Here is a 21,662-nt window from a genome sequence, read left to right as displayed (position 1 = left end):
AATTCACATTTCCAAACTGTAATATCAAACATGAAGGAGCTGTGATTGATCAAAAAAAAAAGAGAACATAAACTTAGTATGCTCCATTCATCTGGTGCAATAAAACCTTATCACAACTTAACAAGTAGAATCCAAAAATGCAGCACTTCAATTGTATCAATGACGAGGTTCCATTACTGCAGCTTAATGAAATGACAAACTTGGCCAGTACCGCTAGCTGGCTGGGAGTTCTTGGGGTCTAGCTTCCAACTCCTGGCTTTGGCATGAAAGCACTGGGTGGAAGCTGTCCACTCTGACTTAAATATCAAAGAAGACAATGCATGGCATTAATGCCAGCTGTGATGTCCAGAACAACAGGTATCCCTGAAACTCAGGTGATTTCATCACTAGATTGTGCAAATTGGACCCAAAAGATACTCAAAACTCACCCCTTTGCCTTCTTCTTCCTGAAACAAAGTGGCCTCCCATTTCTCACCCTATGTCACCCTCCTCTGTGGTCTTCCTGTCCCCATAAGATAAGAACTTTAGCCAGAGGACAGAAGCAAATTGCCAGTCACACTGTATGCAAATTCCAATTCTTGTGGCGATTTTAAATGCTCAAGTTTTTAAATGCATTTAAGAGGAATATCACAGCTTTAAGTATGAAGTTTTTAACCTGAAACCTTTCCCATCCTGCTTGCTATCTCCTCAATAAGGTCTTAAAATCTGAATTAATATGTTAAAAAAGAGAGGGAGAGAGATCAATCTACACACACACACACACTTGACATTTTACTTCTACTGCAATCCATAGCTTCCCAAGCTATCTGGGAATTGGGGGTGCTACAAGGTTGACAAATCATAATTACTGCTACCAACTCTTCGACACATGATAATATTCAAAATGTAATCTTTCATTTAAGTTGCATTATTTTCCTACCCCAAAGCCTCATTAAATAGCATAGAAACAATTTTTATGTTTCAATAATTTTCCAATAATTAATATCCCATGATTAGGATATTACTTTATTTAAAACTTTGAAAGCTGACAGATAAAATGTTGATAATCTGCTAGTTCCAAAAAGTCAGCAATTTCTGATTATTGACTAAGACTGCAAAAAACTTTTGCTGTATTTTGGGGACTTGATGATATATAAGGCATCATCCTTTTAGGGGAAAATTTCCCATTTTTCCCATTACCCTGGGCTTGGAGGCAGGGCTACTGCATACGATGGTACTATTTATACATTTGCAACAATTCCTGGGTGGCAAGTGGGAGTCTAAACCCAGCCTAGTCTCAGTGCCAAGCCACACCTGGAAGAAAAAAGTGCCTTGTAATTCTTCTTCTCAGAGAGGGTACAGTTTTGTAATTTATCCAAAGACAAGCACAAGCTAGTTAATGATATCCCTGCCTGAGAGACAGAGGTACGCTACAGCAGCTCGGGAATCACTCACAAGGGGAAGACCAGGCAAAGGAAGGAATCTCATGCAACTTGAGGTGACCCTCTCAAATCCTGTGCTCACTACCAGAGCTTAACCCTCAGAGAAGAGGAGCCTCTGTCAAAGATCACATTCCAAGATCTCCAGTTTTTAGACACACAGAAATTCTGAAAATCATAAGACAATGTGCACAAATAGCCTAAGTTACTGAAGTACTGTTCTGTTTTTCAGCTTTTCTATATTTATCACTATCAGTCTCTTTACGCAACAGGGAAAATCTGAAAATTCGATGTGGCACATGGATCTCTGAATTAAAATTACTTACGATCCACATGTTTGAGGAAAAACACTCTGAGATGTCCCATTGTCAAGCCAGGGTTTGTAAGTCTAAAAAATCATTCTAAAATCTTGGGGTGGGAAATGGAAAACAAGGAAGGAAAGGAAGAGAAGGAGACAAGAGAAGAAGGGCAGGGAAGGAAAAGGATGATTATAGTAAAGAAATGAAGGAAAGGAAACAATGGAGAAAAAGCAAGCTCAATGTTTTGCTTTCGGTTAATTACAGAACAGTAAACAATGTTCATGCAAATATTGAGATTTCTAAACCACTCTTTCCACTACAGGTTTTGAAAACAAACAAGCAATGACAAAAAAAATCACAGCAAGTATTTGATGCTAAGAAGTTTCAAAACAGATACTCCTCTTAAGTTTATGATGTTTAAATTATGAATGCCAACATAAATAAGTTCCTTACCTCCTGTTACCCATCCATTCATTTTTGGCCTTTTTCTCCCTTTCCAGTGTTCTTGGCATAGGTCACTTGGTGTGCACTGTTGCCCTGGCTTCCAGAGCCCCCGTAGGCTTTTCTGAAATCAGCCCTGACAAGCCACAGCAACCCTGGTAAAATGAGATCTCTCTGTCTTTCTCTCTCATCCAACAGCCCTCCTCTCATCTCCAACCTAAAAATCCACCTTTGACTGCTACCCTTCTTATGTAATTCATGTTTCTTTGTATTTCTTCTCAAATTCTGCTTACTTTCCCTTTCACGCATGACAGTACCCAGGGGGATTGGTTCCAGGATCTCCCGGATACCAAAATCCACAGATGCTCAAGTCACTCATATAAAATGGGGTCGTATTTGCATATAACCTACACACTTCCTCCTGTAACCTTTAAATAATCTCTAGATTACTTATAATTCCTAATACAATGCAAATGCTACATAAATAGTTGTTATACTGTATTGTTTAGGGAATAATGACAGAAAAGCCAAATCTGTACACATTCAATACAAACGCAACTATCGTAGGCCTTTCCGTCCATGGTGGGTTGAATTCATAGATGGAGAACCCACAGATATGGAGGGCCAACTGTACTTCTTCTGTTTCTGCTCTTCTATGAGTTTTCATTCTAAACATGTGATGAGATTTAAAACAATTTTTTTAAATTGTATATGGAGTGACAGATAGAACTAAAGAGTTTCAAACCACAGAACAGCCTCAGCTGAAGTATGACTATACACACCTGTCAACACTACCTGTGGTTTTATTACCCACTGGGGACCAAAGACTGCTCTGTTCTTTCTGGTCCAGCAGCTTAGAGCCTCACTTTGTCTTACTACAAAACATCAAGGGAAAGACGTCAAAAAACTTTATGCAATAGCTGCCAGCATGTCTAAGTGATATAATACGGATAAAGAAGAGGATCCACAGGGTACAAAACTTAAGGTCAGGAGACAAGCAGGAAAGTCCCACCACCCTTGGAAAAGTAAGGACGGGGGAGGAAACAGAATGGAGAAAGGGACCAAGGGAAGCAAGAGAAGTCCGAGAAAGAACAGAGGAGAGAGAGGAAGGAGGGCTGATAAAGACAGTCTGTTTCCAGGACACACCATGGTAACTCAAGCTGCTTTTCACAAATATTTTGATGTTGTTATTCCATGTATTTCAGCCAGCCATATATTAATTACTTTGTTTCTTGCTTTTTTTTTGATAAGTCATATAAGGAGACAACCTTCTCTAAAGTGCATAAAACATCCAGATTATTTTAGATGTTTTGTTATAAGCATTGCACTCAAAAGATTAACAAATATTCTACAGCCTGGCACAGTTAACAAACTACTTTCACATATACAATCTCATTTGGTCCCCCCGGCAACCTAGGAGAGTAGACAGAGCAGGTAATCAGACCTGATGCTCAGAAAACTTAAATGACACTCTAGTAAACTGGGAAATAGAAACTTAAAATATACCTGGGGTTTTTTGCTATATGTACCATGCTGTTTCCAGTACTCACTATTTTAATATGTTATAGGATGGATTCAACTAAGGAAAGTAGAAATATGTAAAACATTAATTTGTATATCAGTAGTTCAAATTTATTTATCTGAGTTGGATCCAAGCCATTAGACAGAAAAAGAGAAACCAATTTCAATCTTTATTTACTGCAGGATTTTGTTTTCCCTTCTATGTAGTCATGTATTACAATTTTACACACAAGAGTTCAGCTGTACAAGAGGAATTATCTTCTCATGATCTTCAAATGCTGTTACCATATAACTTATAAACAGCTAGAAAAACTATTTGAAAAGACTTAGATCCTCAGGACTTGATGAGAATAAAACTTGATGGCATTGTAATATTTTCTATTCTTTCATCATTTTCCCCTCTTATCTCTGTTCTTAATGAACATTCCATCTTAATACAAGCATCCTATTATAACTTCATTATTTTGCCCTGAAGGAAAAACCCAATCCCAGTTTGCTATAACTTATCACAAATAAACATTCTTTTTACCATTTCTACTAACCACTTGTTCACACACCAAGTATTTTCCAATACAATTTACTGAGTTATGACCTTTGGAAGTTCCTACATGGTTGAGAATTCATGAAGTAACATCACTGAAAAGACATAAATCTGTACTGAGCAACAATGCTCACCAACAATGCTCAAGCTATAGCAGAATTGAAACTATTCTCAAAGACAGAAATTTTGCAGCTTTGCCTACTAATACGTTTATGTCTGATAAATAAAGCTCTGCTCAGCTTTAAAATCCAAGAAAATCTTAAATTAGACTTTCTAAATTTTCTCTAAACTATAATTGACTCAAATTTTCAAAGTAACTCCAATCTCCTCAAAGTAATATTTTCACAGAATTGAAAATATCAATGGGTAATCCTATGGAAATAAAGAATTGAACGCATCATATCTTTGTACTATGCTTTTCACCAGAGATACATAACTTATTATTTGAGCAACACTTCTGAAGTTTTATTTGAGATCAATGGTAATATTTTGGGGTAGGATGATAACATAAAACACGCACTAAAAATAATCATTTATACGGCTGGCTTCATACAAACCTAAATCACTGAAGGGATTCAGCCCCCAAAATTAGGAAGTCACTTACATTGACTCTGACCTCCCATCATGAGAAGTCCAGGTGCTTCTTCTTGAACTTCAAGGGCTCGGGCAGCCCAGGCATTGCCCCAACACTGCTTAGAGCAGTGGTCAGTCTGGAAGTAAAGAAGCACAGTAGTATCCCAGAGTGAGTGTTTTAAACCAGGCCTTCAAGAGGCGCTAACACTGCATCCATGTTTGGCCACATGCCATTTGAGACCATAACATTATCCCACCACAGCAAAAACTGGTGATGAAAACCTAGAATAAACTGTATTTATCCTAAGGATATATCATGAGAGGGTTATAACACAATTTCCCATATTGCCATTTATTTAGAAATTAACTTTAATGGCATGATAATATTATAACTTCATATTTTAAAAGACTCCAGAACACACAGAAAGCTAATTAACTGTACAGAATATATGAATTATATTGGTGTCTGTAAATAGGAACAAAATCATAAGAATTGATATCATAAAATAGGTAAAAAATTATTTTAAATGAGCTTTAATTACAGAATATATTTATTTTTGTTTATTCTACCATCTTTAAAATAAACTTAACATATGTCCCATAACTAAAACTAGTCTAATACACATATTCCATTACTACTGAAAAAAGTGGAATATAATTTAATGAACACATAGTGCACAAAACTTAGAGTAACCAATAAGAAGTGCCACTGCACTTTCTCCTGGCCACAAAGAACTCTATTTATGGAGCAGCTTGACCAGTCCAGTTCGGGGTATGGGGGCTAAGCCAGCATCTTCACTCACTCCCCTGTGTTTCAGGAAATACAAGTGTATGATCTCCCTGAAGCTCACCCACCAACACAAGGCCTGACTACATCTGATAGGTCTCCCCCAAGGGTAGACCACACAAACTCATAATAAAAACACAGTATGGAGTAACCAAAGGAAAGCAGTGTGGGAGAGTAGAAAAACCACTGATTTAAGAGGAGACTAAGATTCTGTTTCAAGGCTGAAGGTGAATAGCTCTATGACTTCACCAAGATCCAGTGCAAGTCTCTGTTTCCTTTCTAAATATTGGCAAATATATATACATATATACACACACACAGATGGATGATTCTGACATTGATATCACGGTAGGATCATCAGGGGAGCTTTTGAAAACTAGAGCTATTCAGGCCCAATTCACAGAGATTCTAATTTACTACATCTGGAGTATGACTAAATATCAGTATTTTTTTAAAACTCCCCAAAATAAGGATTAAAAACCACAAATCTAGAATTCTAGATGATCTCAGAGCTTCCTTCCAACCCTCTACATTTTATGATTCTGTACCATAAGCTCATTTCATCACTTTTGGAAACTATGAAATATCACATTATTTAACAAGGGATTTCAGGGGTCGGCTCTGTGGCCAAGTGGTTAAGTCCACACACTCCGCTTCAGCGGCCCAGGGTTTCCCCGGTTGGGATCCTGGACGCAGACATGGCACCGCTCATCTGGCAACGGTGAAGCGGCATCTCATATAGCACAACCAGAAGGACCTACAACTAGAATATACAACTATGTACTGGGGGGCTTTGAGGGGAAGAAGAAGGAGAAAAAAAAAAGAAGAAGTTTGGAAACAGATGTTAGTTCAGGTGCCAATCTTAAAAAAAATTAAAAAATAAAAAGGGATTTCAAATGATAGATAGAGAAAGCATTATCCAATACTGAACTATAGTAAATATAACATTGACATTTTTTTCTCCTTCAAATGATAAGCAATTATCTTATATGTTTATGTATGCTGGGGTGGATAAAATATACTTACACAATAACTTTCAAGCTAACATTTTCATTCGTCTGAAATTGTGCCCACAATTAACACCAATACCTTTACCCACTTAATGTGAAAAAGTAGCATCTTTACATTGCAATTTTTAAAAGTTGCACTAATAACCAAAATTTTAATTGCTCACTCTTTTAGAATTCCACGTTTCTTAATTTTGAGTTGTACAAGTCTACAATTCTATAGTTCTTAACGTTCTGAAATTCTAGAGAGGAAACTGAAAAGCAGGACTCAACACTAAAACCTGAAAGCAAGAGTCTTTCAAAGGACAACAGAGTTAGAGAATAAATAAACCCAATCTTAACTAAAATGTGCTTTGTTGATGACTCATGCTTTTGTGCAAACAACTGTAAGAATTACAGTGTGCACACTTTATTGACAGGACAAGGGAAGATGTAAATCCTATAAATATTCAGGAGCACTAACCCCTTGTAAAAGTGAAAGTCAGCTATAAATAAAAAGTAAATGAAACAAAATATAAATATAAAATGTTACAAATATAAGTTATTCGCTAGCAAATTCTAAAGTTACCACTAATGAAAGTAGTAATAATTGATTTTATTAAATACTATGAGCTGTAGAGTACCATTATTACCCTGATTTTATACCCAAGGAAAAAGGCTCAGAGAATTTGAGTAACTTCCCCAAGTTCTCACACTTAGAAACATCACGATCAGAATTTAAACTTAAGGCAGCCTAGACTCCAGAGATTCTTACCTTCTAAATGTTGTAGAAGAGTCTAAGAGTAAAGGAGAAGTCATTTTTAGGTAGTCCTTCATTATGACTTATACCGAACACCAGAGGCAAAGCCATTTTTTCCCCCAGAAAAGACATCAGGAGAATCTAAGTAGAGTTCATAGACCTTTTCTAAAGCAGTTACCTTCACTTCTATACTTTCAAGGAGTACATTGATCAAGAAACACTGTATGCATTTATTTATATGTGAATGGAAAACAGAACAGAAAGTTGGCCCAGAAATACCATAGAATATATAAATTCACAATCAATTCTAAGGTATTAAACTACAAGAGGCACAAAAACTGCCTCAACACCACAAGCATGAAAAAGAAACCAAAAAAGCAGGGAAAAAGGATATCTTCCTCAAAGTAGGAGTTTCAATAATCCTGCAGAATGCCTCTTTTTCATCTTTCATAACACTCTTGATTTTTCTGACGCTTAAGTAAAGAAATATTGCTCGAATTTGAATGTAAAGACGAGCAGCAGAACCAGCTCTTTGAAGACTTTTTATTCTAGTACCTGCTCTGCCAATGACTTAATCTTATTCTCCTTGAGCCTTTCTTTCCTCATTTATAAAAATGAGAGGATTGAACTATCTTGGTGAGTTTTCTCTTAAATAATTTATTAAGAAAATTTTCAAACATACAGAAAAGTTGAAAGAATCATACAGTAAGCAGCCATATACCCTCCACCTACATTCTACCATTAACATGTTACACCTGCTCCCTTGTGTATCCACCCATCAGTCCACCTTATTTTGGGTGCGCTTCCAAGTAAATTGCAGACATCAGTACACCTCCCCCTAAATACTTCCGCATGCTATAACTGAGTTCATAACTGTTTACAGTTTTTTATATAAAATTGAAATATAATAAAACACACAAATCTTAAGTATACAATCACTTAGTTTTAATAAATACACGCACTTAAACTCCTACCAAGATACGAAACATGATATTGGTGAGTTCCGGAGTTTGTTTTCTAAATATCAGAAGCCAAGACGTGAAACAGGTAAAAGTAGAGTAGCTCTATTAAAAATAAGCATGGGTGAAGATTTTCACCCTCAGTGGGTCCCTCTGCACGGCCTCAGGTTCCAAAAGCTGGGGGCTCCTCAAAGAGATGAAAATCATCCCAACAGATGCTCTCCAAGACCCCTTCCAGCTCAACACAGCCAGTGCCTCTGAATACAGACGAAAGTAGTTAGACTACTCTGACATTCTCTGTCTTTCACCAAACATGAAACAAGGCCAATTTCTCAATGCTTGAAAGTTTCACTGGTAAATTATAATTGGTTTAATTGTTTATTGTGCTTCAGGCAATCCTGTATTTGCATCATGGATACTCATCTTTTTAAAGTGATTTTGAATAGCAATTAGTATTTTTCCAAATGGCCAAATTCTAGACAGAAATTGAAATGCACCCTTCATACATCCCGGCCAGTCCCAAATACAACACTAATTTGGGTAAGTATTTACAGTCACAACTGGAGTTTTCTATATGTAGAGGGTTACAATTCCCACTGAGCTCATTCAGTCTCCGTCTCTCTTCTCCCTCACTCTCTTTGTCTGACCTTAACATAATGTGCACCTTCTGAGTAAACAAACGCTTTACAGGAAGACAGGAGGGGTTCGCTCTGCTCCTCCCCATTGTGTAACTTTAGGCAAGTCTCCCAGATTCCTGGGCCTCAGTTTTCTAGTTAGTAATATTGAGGGAGGGGTGACTAAATAATCCTCAGCATTAATAACTTCAATCATTTGAACATTTAACACAAAATTCACTTCAAAAGAGCCATTTTCCTGCAGGCAATTAAGTACCTGGCAAAGAAAGATATAAACCTATAGTTCATTCCATCACTCAATCATCTTAAGCATTCAATCCACATAAATCCACAAGATTTAACTCAAACTGCAGAAGCAGACTTAATCCTGTTCTCAGTAGTTAAGTAGTTCTGTCTTTATTTCTCTGACACTTTTTCTTTTTCCCCCCTTTTTTTTGTCAGACCATCTTCTTTAAAAGGAAATTCCAGTTTGGGCTATTATTACTTAACGTGTTTCCTAGAACCCCAAAAAGGCCAAGAAATCACTTGCCATACAACACGTTTGTGTGAAAGAGGGCCTTATCTATGATGAACAGCTCCTCCTCTCCTCTGTGCTTCTAGTTACTCATGTTTGAGCTGGACTATTAATCATCAATATTGCCTACGATAAAGATGATATAAAAAGATATACTCCAAAGTAAACTCAAGTAAACCAGAATCAGTAGACTGGGTAAAAAATTATGATAGGAATCGTTCAAACTATGAGCATACTCATTGCTCAGGACTCCCAGGAGACAATTCTCCAAGGGGCTCTTAGGAGCCTATCTTGCGATAAGTACTGATGTCCTTTGTTCTAGACTATCTTCTCAAGGATTTTTGTGTAGGGAACAGCTGAGGCAGATAGGGCAGAGGGCAGATTTGTTGCTGAGCAGTAAAACATCTCTCTCCAGGGTAAAGTTTGGACAGGTTTGCTTACAGTCCATTATAAAAGAGTTCCCTAAGCTCGGAATCCCGGGTTGTAACACGAATCCTCTATATATTAGTACCATCGGTCCAGCCCACTCCACGGCACCCCTAAAGGACCCAGGGAGCAAGATTAACTCACACAACAGGAATTTTATACTGTTTGCTGTGCTGGGTGTAATAAAGGTCCTTGTCTCTGAAACAAAAGCTTCTACCAGCATCTGTGAAACTGTGGCAGGCTAACCCCACAGCCTGCAAGTGGTCTGCGAGAACGGACTGCAAGAATCTTATACGATTCACCGTTCTTCACAAGGACGTTGTCATCCTCCATGCTCGTTATCCAGGTGCATCCCTCTATCTCAGTGGAAGGACCACTCAGTCTCTCTCAGGTAACACTGAACTGGCTTGAACATCAAACCTTCGGATAACTTTCCTGAAGAAGTCAGAGCACTCATGGGCTTGAATAGAAGCAGTATAAATTGCATTTCATAGGATAAAAATTACAAATATTTAGAAACGAAAATCTGGGGAAAATAGCACAAATAAGTTCAAGACTTCTCCCAATCTGCATAAATACAGCATTTTTAGTAGAGCCTGCTGTTCTCTGGGGTAGCAAAGGAAAACAAACTCTACGAACATTTTACAGATGGTAGAAGATGAAAGCCAACCAGAAAACACTATCTAATGAAGGTAACAAATATAAAAAATAAACATTCCTGACAAGCGTTTAAACATCATTTCTCATTGGTGCTATAAGCAACTACAAGTGAAGAACGAGAGGATTACAGAGATTAATGACATGGACTTCTTAGAGTTTGGGAACTTCCCCAGTGTATGCTGTAAATAATTATAAACTAAAATATGTGCTTTACATAGAACCTCAGTTTAAATGGCTACTATGAGACAGCTATTATTTTGCACAACTGCAAATTAAGGGTAAGATGCAGAAGGGAAAGCTCAATGATATGGGAATCTATTTTGGAACACAGTATTAACATATTTTCAACTAGACTTTCATATCTAGGCAGGATCAGCCCTCCCTTGAATTTCTCAGGTGAATAAATTATATACCACTTTATTTGCTTTAAGCAGTCCTGTGTAATTAAGCCCTAGTTCAAAAAGTAATCTGCATGTGTTGTCTCAGAGAGGAAAATAACATGAAGTGCAGAACAAGAACACTCAGCTCTGAAAAGGCTTTTTTTCACACAATAAAAATAGACAATAGACAGCAGCATGAGGGTATAAACTGTGCTTAGGGCATAAACTCCAGCACCTAGTAAGACTCTTAGCATTGAGTAGACACTTATTAAATATTCACTAAGTAAATTAACATAAATAACTTTAATTTCATTGAATATTTTAATCATAATGAACTCAGCATGTACTAACGGGACAAAAAAATCAACGATCTGAATTTGTTATTCAAATAAGAAAAGTATCCATTGGGAAATATCGTTTCAAAAACTGTTTGGAACAAACATGTAATTACTTCACAGTTCATGTGGTATGACGATGATTTTTTAAACAATATAAACTCCAATGCATAAAATGTTTTATATTTGATTAAAGAAGGAAAAAGAGGAAAAAAAACCAACATAAAAGGTTTTTTTTTTGTTGTTATACAGTAAAATGAGCACTTCTACAGGGAATATAATTCTAAGTGTAATTTACTATGATGTGCTTAACACAACCATAAGTATAAACAGGCACATTTTTCTGGAGATTAGAATGGCTTCCTATTATAATTCTCAAAAATAAAGTTTCTAATGCCATGAGGAATGATAGCTAATTTCCTAACTTCCCACAGCTGGTGAAGAACCCAGTTCATCGAACCAGGAGAAAATCTACAAAGGTACCTGCTTCAGGTGAAGAGATCACATGGGCAGAAATTCCCAGTCTGGCAATGCATGAAACAACCCTTTCAACAGAGAAATCCAGGTCACAGTTCAAGCAACTGGTTTTGCACTTCCGATCTATACTGCGGAATCTATAATTTTAAAAATTTCTCCAGGTGACTCTGATGTTCTGAAAAGTTTGAGAGCTGTGCACACAGGTCACAGAAAGTAAGTAGGAAAAAAAGAACAGTAGACAAACCAAATCACGTTTTGGAACAGAATCAGGAGGCAGCAGAGGAGTGGGTCAGATCTGGGAGGGCTCCATGTCTGACAATTAAAAAAGAAATGAAAGTCAGAGACTCAAGCTGGAGCTCTGAATAAAACAATGAGGTAGGACCAGGAAGACAGTCAGGAAACTAGCTGTAGGGGCCCCTCGACTGTTTAACAAGACAACAGTGCTGCCAACAGAAAGTCTATCATCTTATTTTCTGAATTCAGAGGTAACATTTTTAAGAACAACTTTGACTTAAATTTTCCTGTAGAGAAAAGAAATACCGTCATATCAAACACACCCATAAATTGTAAGATATTTGTATTTCAGAAAGCAAGGCATTTTATGACTGAAGAATATGTGGGTAGGGTTCTATCATGGGAGGCACAGAAAGGAGGTATGAGCAGGTTACCTAGTTAACTTTAAAATTAACTTGAAAGGACATCAGAAATAAGAAAAACCAGGCAAACTCTGGTTTTCCCACTTTGTAAACTAAAATAAATCATTACTTCTTCACATCACGGAAGATGTACACCCCAAAAAGACTGAGAGCAGATGTGCTTAGTCATTTAGATTTCAGGCTTAGGACTCGGGCTTGGGTTTCATCACTTAGCAGCTGCGTGAACGAGTTAATCTTGATAAGCCCCAATGTCCTCATATGTAAAACTGGATGATGGGAGATAACAAAAGTAACTATTTCAAGTGATTGGTATGGTTATGAACTACTTAGTACTGATGCAATGTACAATTTCAGCATTACAGTGTACCAGGGCATTTCAGTCACCTGATTTTCTTGAACACATTCGTTCAAAGATTCCCTTCTATATGGTAGTGAGGAAAGCGCCTCACGTCTAAAACTTTGTGGCTCTCCATAGGATCACAGGATACTAGAGTTGGAATTGGTTTTACGGACTGTGGCCAAACTCCCTAATTTTATAGGAGAAACTAAGATTTAGAGATCAAATGGAATGATCTACATGTTTTTACCAATGTCTAGAAATGGCTTAATTGAATTTTATCTTATAGTTTTTTCTTTTATTTTTTGATGAAACTAAGGAAAGTAACACATGCTCATTAGAAACAAATCAAACAGTGCTAAGGAGGAAGGTAAAAGGCTGCTGTTGTTGCCCCTACAGGCTCAGTCTGCTCCCCAGAGGTAACTCCTTGACAGGTGTCCTCTCAGACCTTTTCAACGTGCTTACACACCCCTTCCTACAGGAGAGTCATGCTCTTAGCCACACACTAAGCTCTGAGAAACTGGTTTCAAGGCTTTCAAAAAAGTAAACAGCCAGAATTGGTATCCAAATTTCCTGATTCTCAGTCCGGTGCTTTCTTCACCACACCATGATTCCTTGTGTCCTTGTAGAGCCTGTCACTGTTTGTGTTCTAACTGTTCTTCTCTTATTATGCTTAACATCAATTCCTTTTCTCTACTTTGCTCTGGTGTCTAATGAGTTCCTGCTCACGAAATATATCACTCTAGAAATTGAGCAAGATCTTTGACAGCAGAGACTACAGTAAGTATTGAAAATTAACCTGACATTAATAACCAAAAAAATTGTGCCATCACTTGTAAATACACAAGCAACCCACTCACCTTCTCCGGTCTTAGTTTCTTTACGTTAAAAATGAAAGCAATGACTCTCTGATACTTACTTCTCACTTTGCTATTGGGGCAATTAAACAAACATTGTTTCATCCAAAAAATGAAAACATTTATTCACGTTAGCATTTTATGATGGATGTTTCTTACCTAACACACCATTAGGCCCATAGCACAGTCTGGAAAAAAAATCCAAGTTTCTTTTAAGTTACATTTCAACCGCCCTTACAGCTTTTCCCACACTCAGCAGCCTTTTTTCAGCTTATTCTAAAGCAACTGCATTAGTATCAAGCTCCTTACTTGTCGCTCCTCATCTTCAAGAATTCAGAATGCTGGAGTATTCCAGAAATAAGTCCTGAGACCTCTTCTCTTCTTATCCACAGTTGTTCCCTGGGGATGTCACTCCATCTAACCACTATAAATACCATCTGCATTCTGATGATTACTAGATTCATCTCCCCAACCCAGACTCTCTACTGAACTCTAAACTCACCTGCCCAACTGCCTATTTGATATCACCATTTGGATGTCTAACTGGCATCTCCACTCCACAGTCTGAAACTCATCTCTGACCTGTTCATCTCTCAGTGTTTCCCATCTCATTAAACCATAATTTTATTCTTCCAGTTGCTCAAGCTTTAAACTTTAGAGCCATTCTTGACTCTCTCTTTCCCTCTCAAAACCCCCACATTCCACTCACCAGCATATCCAGTTGGCTCTATCTTCAGAACGTACCCAGAATCTAAACACTTGCCTCCAACCTCATTACGAATGCCCTGGTTTGTGCCACAACCGTGTCTGGCCTGGATTATTGCGATGGCTTACTCATCTTCTCTTGCCCTGCTCACACCTCAAATCTACTCTCAGGCATTTAAGGAGCTTCAGAATCTAGAGCCTCTCTACCTCCTAGCCTAATTTCCAACTTCCTTTACCTGAGTTCCAGGCAGACTGACTGTAGTTTAGTGCTTTCCACTCTTCTCTTTAAGGAGTGGTACAATATAAAACTTAGAGGACTCCAGGTTGGAAGACCTGGGTACGAATAACACCACCACCAATTACCAGTTGTGTACACGTGGCCATTTAAGCCCCCTTAGTCTCAAACTACTTTTAAAATGAGAATAGCCATACTAGTTGTAAAATCAGATTACATATGTGAAAGTATTTTGAAAAGAAAATCAAGTGCTATAGAAATATTCAGTATTCATTATAACCTAATCCTTCTCATCTACTTAAAACCCAACTAGCACTTCTTTGTAAAGCATTTTCAAGGTGAACTAGTAAAAGAATATCTCTTTCTTTTCAAGTCTTATAACATTGCTTGTTTCAAAGATTTATTATCAACTTACACTACTGTCCTGAACAGGTATTTCAATATTGTAACACTATTTAACTTCTCACAAGTTTGTAAAATGACTTATGTGAAGCAGACCTTACTTGGCATTTTTTATTACAGTCATCTGAATCCTTATTCTATTACTCCTGACCAGACAATAATCTCTTTACAGGACAAAACATTCTCTACAAGATACAATTCCTCACAGATCCCTGTCCAAGATACAATTCCTCACAGATCCCTGTCACAGGTGTCCAGTAAAAGAAAACACACACATTTTTATAGCTGATGAGGCTATCTGGATGCAATGAACAGCGACTGCTTTAACGTCTCACAATGAATAAAACTCCAGCTTCCCATATTGAAAGAAATATCTATTATGGCCCTTAAAGGGAAAGGACATTATGGCTTGAGTTCAAAAACAGATAAAATTGTGGCATGACGGTCTTTTAATAAAAGCCCAACTATGACGTACTCTTAAATATTATTTCATGCTAAACTCTGGTCACAAGTATAATATTCAAAAGGAGAAAGTTACCAAACTGTATGTTTGTATAATTTTTAAACTTTTTTGAGACCACTGTGTCAAGAATCCAAACTCAAATCATTTCAAGAAAAATAAGCAAGCTGACAGAATCTATTGAGCCTGTTTTGTTTCACATGTTTTAGTTGCAAACAAATTACCCAAATAAATGCTTATGGATTTCTCTACTACAATGATGCAGAAAATATAAAACAGGTTTGAGGAAAATTCAAAATTATGAAACGAAAATTTTGGAAATCATTTTGATTCCTTGGTGGGACAGTTCCATGGATATGGCAATGAACCACAAAAAAAAAAAAAAAAAAAAGGACAAAACGGGGAAGCTGACAGAAGAAGCCCGAGTCTACCATCCTGTAAAATTACTACACTGAGATACAGGCCTGATTCAAAGAGGTCATTGACTAAGGGTGAATAAAACTAAATTTAAAACAAAATTGGCTAGTCAAATAATTATCCTTTCATGGATAAGCCTGAAGAAACTGCAATAATGACTCTAAAACTAATTAAATATATCTCATCTTCTTTCTTGTAATTTAAATAATTCCCTGCTTTTCACCGAAATCGGTTGGCTGTCCACCACAAATGCACCATGTATTCTGTGTGCTGCCCTTTTACTTTTTCATTCTGTATTTCCTTTATTTCTTCAATTGGAGCACAGTATGGAGAGCTATTGAAAGCCAAGATTTGGAGTAAAGCCACCTTTGTTTGAATCCTGACCCTACCACTTAGCTTTGAGACTTAGGACAAATTACTTAAATACTCTGTGCCTTGGTTTCCTCAATTAAACAGGTATTTTAACAGTATCTCCTTCATACGGTTTTTATGAGTATTAAATTAATATTTTTACTTAATGTACTAAAACAATTTGGCACACAGTAAATGCTATAGGTATTTGCTATTATTAATTTTAATTAACTACACAGGCCAGCAAACATTTCCTTAAAGAGTCAGAAAGTAAATAATTTAGCATTGCAAGATGTCCACACTAACTCCAGTGGTTGCACCTACTCAACTCTACTGTTATATCATGGAAGCAGCCATAGACAATGCATAAAAAAAGGAGCATGGCTGCATTTCAATAAAACTTTTTTCCTTTTTTGACGAATAAGATTGGCCCTGAGCTAACACCTATTGCCAATCTTCCTCTATTTTGTATGTGGGACGCCACCACAGCATGGCTCAATGAACAGTGTGTAGGTCCACACGTGGGATCCGAATCTGTGAAACCCAGGTGGCTGAAGAGGAACGTGTGAGCTTAACCACTACACCACTGGGCCAGCCCCTCAATAAAACTTTTTTTTTTTGGTGAGGCAGATTGGCCTAGAGCTAACATCTGTTGCCAATTTTCCTCTTTTTGCCTGAGGAAGATTTGCCCTGAGGTAACATCTGTGCCAATCTTCCTCTATTTTCTATGTGGGATGGCAGTACTGTTGGCTTGATGAATGGTGTGCAGGTCTATGCCCAGGATCCAAACCCACAAACCCCAGACTGCCAAAGCAAAGCGCATGAACTTAACCATTATGCCACCAGGCCGGCCCCTCAATAAAACTTTTTTCATAAAACTTTTATTTGTAAAAAGAAGTCAGCAGTTTGCTGACTCCTGAACTATGTTTGGAAAAACTGCTCCTATCCTAGAAATGCACTGTGGCATTATTACTCTAAAAAGACAAGCAGAGTCATTCCTAGAACACAATGAGGGTATCTGCCTCACTGGGCATCTGTGGGGTCTCTCATTGGTGAGTGACTGGGGAATGAGTCAGAAAACTGCTTTGATTAGGAATCATAAGGTTGATTTTAACACAGTCAGATACTCTCTTCACTTCAACCCCTAATCCTAACCATTTCTAACATTTATCACTCTAATTCTATGCCCCCTTCCAAGTTGTATTTGATGCTAATTTTAACCCAATCTCATCTCTGTAAAAGTAGGTATGCATGTGTTTAAGTCCAGGGGGAAAGGAGTGCAAGCAGAGTATGCCAGTGAACAGGAAGACAATAGTGAGAGGAAGATAACAAGGCAAATAAGGCCCTGGAGCTAAGAACTGAATGGGGGTATGGAAAGTCACAGTAAATTGGGAGAAGTTAGTATATCAACTATATTCTTTGTGAAATGAGACATAAGACAGAGCAGAAGGAAAGTTTTAAACAATGAAAGACATTTAAACAGTGAAGAAAAAATCTTTGTTTACCAAGGTGGTTACCATTTCCCATGCTCTTTATTCATTTGGGAGATTCAGACTGTCATCTGTTGTCATTTGCCATCTACTTGAAGGACTTCTTCTAACATTTCTTTTAGGGTAAGTTGGATAGTGATGAATTCTTTCAGCTTTTACATGTCTGAAAGGTATTTCACCTACATTTTTGAAAGACATTTTCACTGGGTAAAGAATTCGAAGTTGACAATGTTTTTGTTTCAGGACTTTGAAGACGTTGCTCAACTGCCTACTAGCTTGCATTGCTTATGATGAGAAATCTGCTGTCATTCTTATCTTTGCGCTCCATATGTAATTCCTTGGATGTTCCTCAGTAATGCATCCTTTTCTCTCGCTTCTTTAATACTTTCTCTTTATCACTGGATTTAAGAAATATGATTATGATGTGACATAATGCCATTTTCTTCATGTTTCTTGTACTTGCAGTTTGTTGACAAGATTGCATCTACAGATTTATTATTCTCATCAGATTTAGAAATTTTCAGCCATTACTTCCTCAAATCATTTCCTAGGCTTTGTTCCGCTATCACCACCCCCTTCCCCCATTTATCTCTCCTCCTTCAGGGACTCCAATTATTTGCATATTAAGCCACTTGATGCTGTCCCACAGTTCACTGATGCTCTGTTCATGCTTTTAAAACCTTTTGTCTGTGTCCATTTACCATAGTTTCTTGTATTGTGTTCAAGTTTACTAACCTTTTCTTTTGCAATGTATAATCAGTTGGTAATACCATCCAGTGTATTTTTAATCTCAGACTTTGGATATTCCATCTCCAGAAATTTGATTTGGGTCTTTTTTATATCCTTCATGTCTCCATATAACATGTCAAATCTTCTAGCTTCTTGAACATATGAAATATTATAATTATTTTAATGTTTTTGTGTACTAGTACTGTCATCTGTACCTTTTCTGAGACACATTTATGTGATTTTTCTCCTCATTGTGAATCCCATTTTCATGGTTCTTTGCAAGCCCACTTGAGTTTTGAGCTACTTTTTATTATAAAGACAGTATAACATTACATAAAGTTTGGGGAAATTGAAAAAAACCTAATTTATAACCCTATTATTCTAATACCTTTCCTTTTTACATTTTCTAATCTACATCCATCTATATGTGGCATACTTTACATAATAAGACTATCATTATTATTGCCCACAAACATTCAGATATAAAAAAGGAGGGGAAGTATACACATATCTAGCACACTTTTAAAAAAAGGCTGAAGTTCTCACTAGGCCTTGTCCACATACATAGCTCATTTTCTCATTTTTACAGTTCTAATCAAAGTATGCAGACAAATTAATATTTCTATGCTGTCATTTAATGTTATAAAAATCTTTAATCTCCCCATATAGTCTTTGTCATTATTTTTTCTCTGAAATATTTTAAGGCTTGAAAAATTACACAGTAATTTATGCTTATTTTACAAGTAAAACAAATTATATGAAAGAAAAAATTATATAGTCTCCACACCCTACTCCAATTCCATTTCTTCAGATATAAATACTAACAGCCTGGTATGGATCCTTCTGTGTATCCTTCCTTTTTCTTTTTCTTTCTCTATCTTTCATATGTAAACAACATATAAACAAATATATGCTTTTTCTTTGTGGGTTTTTTTGGAAACTTGATTTTTTTTTCATTTATTATACCATGAATATCTCTCTAGATCAACAGATATACGCTTAACTAATTCTTTTTAATACCTTCATTATATTCTCTAGTAAGGATATAACATATGTTAGTCAACCATTTTCTTAATGACAAACATGCTCATTGTTTCCAGTTTGTTCCCCTCTTAAAACAATGCTCCAATACGGATTTCATGCCAGGTGCAATATGGGTTGAATTTTAACTTCTTGGATGCTGGATATGTTTATATTCCTATAAATATTCTTCAGTTTTGTTCTGGGAAGCAGTTATTTGGATCCCTTCTGGTCTTCTTTTCCAAGCTTGGTTAGGTAGGACCGGAACAGTGTTTAGTCTAGAGCTAAGTTTTTCCCAATACTGTGGAAAAACTCTTCTCAGTATTCTGATGCCCAGTGAATTATGAAGTTTTTCCACTCTGCTAGAGGAAAACGGAACACTATTTCCTGCTCTGTGAGCTCCAAGGATTTCTTCCTCCTACCCTTTGGGTAGTTATTTCCTGAGCCTTGGGTGGTCTCCTTACATGCATGGACTAATCAGTAGTCAGCTGAACATTCTGGTTGAAGACTCTGCTGAACAGAAGATGAGAATTCTCTGCAGGTCTCCAGAATTCCTTCTCTGTGCAGCTCTCTTCTCTCCGGAACCCTGCCCTGCAAACTCTAGCCACCTTGGAATCTCTGGATTTCCAGGTCCATCTCCTCAACACAGGGAGACTTCTGGTCTCTGCCTGGATTCTCCAACCCTGATCTATAGATAGTAAGCTGGAGCAATCATAAGGCTCACCTCATTTATTTCCTGTCTCCCAAAGACTACTGTCTGTTGTCACTTGATGCTCAATGTCTTGGGAACTACTGTTCAATATATTTTGTGAAGTTTCTTTGTTGCTTCAGGCACATGATAAATCTGGTCCACGTTACTCCATTCCAACCAGAAGTAGAAGTTCACATAGCTTGAATTTATTAGGATTCCATTCAGTTCCATATGAAGAAATACGATCATTCAATTTGGATCCAATTTTCTTTAAGGAGTGAACACCTATGTAAAAAACCTTACTAAAGAATCAGTTTAGAAAGTATTATAATTCTAGGTAAGTTTCTAAGGCCATCAAGTGATAGTCTTACTCAAAAGTTCAGCACTAGTTTACATGCTCACTAATGACTCAAAATGACAAGCACACATTGGAGTTATGAGAAGAAGTGGAGTTGATGGAAACAGCTACCATTGTGAAGATGCAATCTCCAAAAGTAAGGTCAGAATTTCCTTAGAGAAGAAAAGTCTCCATAACCACTCTCCAGATCAAGGCTAACTAAGAATGACTGAGCGTAATGCAGAGGCACCAATATGAGGAACACAAAAGTTTAAGGACAAGAGAAGCACTGGGGCACCCAAACCATGAGCTGCCCAAAAGCAAAGCTCTGAAGTAGCCTAAGGTTATCCTCAGAGCTGCTTTTTCTACCTCCTTAGTTTTCCATGTTCCTAGTATATTTATGAAACAGGCCTGATCCTTCCCGTTAATGATTTTCAAGTTAATGACTTAATATTTACCCAACAAAGAGTATTTGTGTTTTAAAAGAAAAGAGGTATAGAGAGAGCAATGCTTTATTCAAAGAAATCATTAATGGCATATTTTTCAGGAAACCATAATGAATTAGTGAATAACATACTGTGGGGCAGTGAATGACCTTTCTAATTCACCTCCATTCACACTCACAAGTCACCGCCCCAACTCGATCTATCTGCATCACATGCTCCAAGATAGGTTAAGTGTGATAATTGGGATTGGTTAGCACTTCAGAACAGCATTGCAGCACCTCTAATATGAGGAGTTTGGGGTTATAATCTCTAAATGTACATTCAGAGCTACATTTCTACAAATTGAAGAAGAAGATCTCTTTTGAGGCCCTGTAACTGAAAGGGAATATAAGAAATTTTGAATAAGCATAGATGTTAATTGAGGTTAAAGTTCTATCATCAGAAGTTTGAATAATCATGTGAGAACAAGTTAAAGAAATTCTACTTATTTTAAATAGAAAAAGAAAAACCTTATTAATGGTTTTAAAACAATTGAAGAGATTGAATGATGATGAGTTGCTTCTCTATCTTTTCAAAATCAATAAAACAAAATACATTAAGTATCAAAAGATGCAGAAACACATCCCTCATCTACTTCACTGGTAAATTTAAGAAAAGCATAATCCTAGTTCTTTCCACAAGGTTAAAAAGTAGTCAAATCTGCCTGAAGGCAGGAGGTCAGTGCAGGTAATTGGTGCAGCGTCTCCTTGCAAATCACAATGGCTACTTTGAGTTACATATGGAAGTTCTTCCCCTGAAATTTGAATTGAATCCTTTC

At 37.0% G+C, this 21,662-nt stretch overlaps 1 protein-coding gene across 4 annotated transcripts in view; it reads right to left on the bottom strand.

The window, feature by feature from the left end:
• Window positions 1-21,662, bottom strand: part of TLL1 (tolloid like 1) — a 192,197-nt gene that overhangs the window by 154,713 nt on the left and 15,822 nt on the right. For 2 of the 4 annotated variants that reach the window (XM_044767001.2, XM_070505030.1), the window contains exon 2: window positions 4,825-4,930. The exons of the other annotated variants lie outside the window; for them this stretch is intronic. In XM_044767001.2, coding sequence (XP_044622936.1) covers window positions 4,825-4,846 — 22 coding nt within the window. In that variant the 5' untranslated portion in view covers window positions 4,847-4,930. The remainder of the gene's footprint in view (window positions 1-4,824; window positions 4,931-21,662) is intronic. 4 annotated transcript variants of the gene reach the window in all.

The sequence above is a fragment of the Equus asinus genome, chromosome 3 (assembly GCF_041296235.1).
Source record: "Equus asinus isolate D_3611 breed Donkey chromosome 3, EquAss-T2T_v2, whole genome shotgun sequence".
NCBI lineage: Eukaryota > Metazoa > Chordata > Mammalia > Perissodactyla > Equidae > Equus > Equus asinus.
Note: the sequence above shows the minus strand (reverse complement) of the source record. Positions and strands in the feature narration are given on the sequence as shown.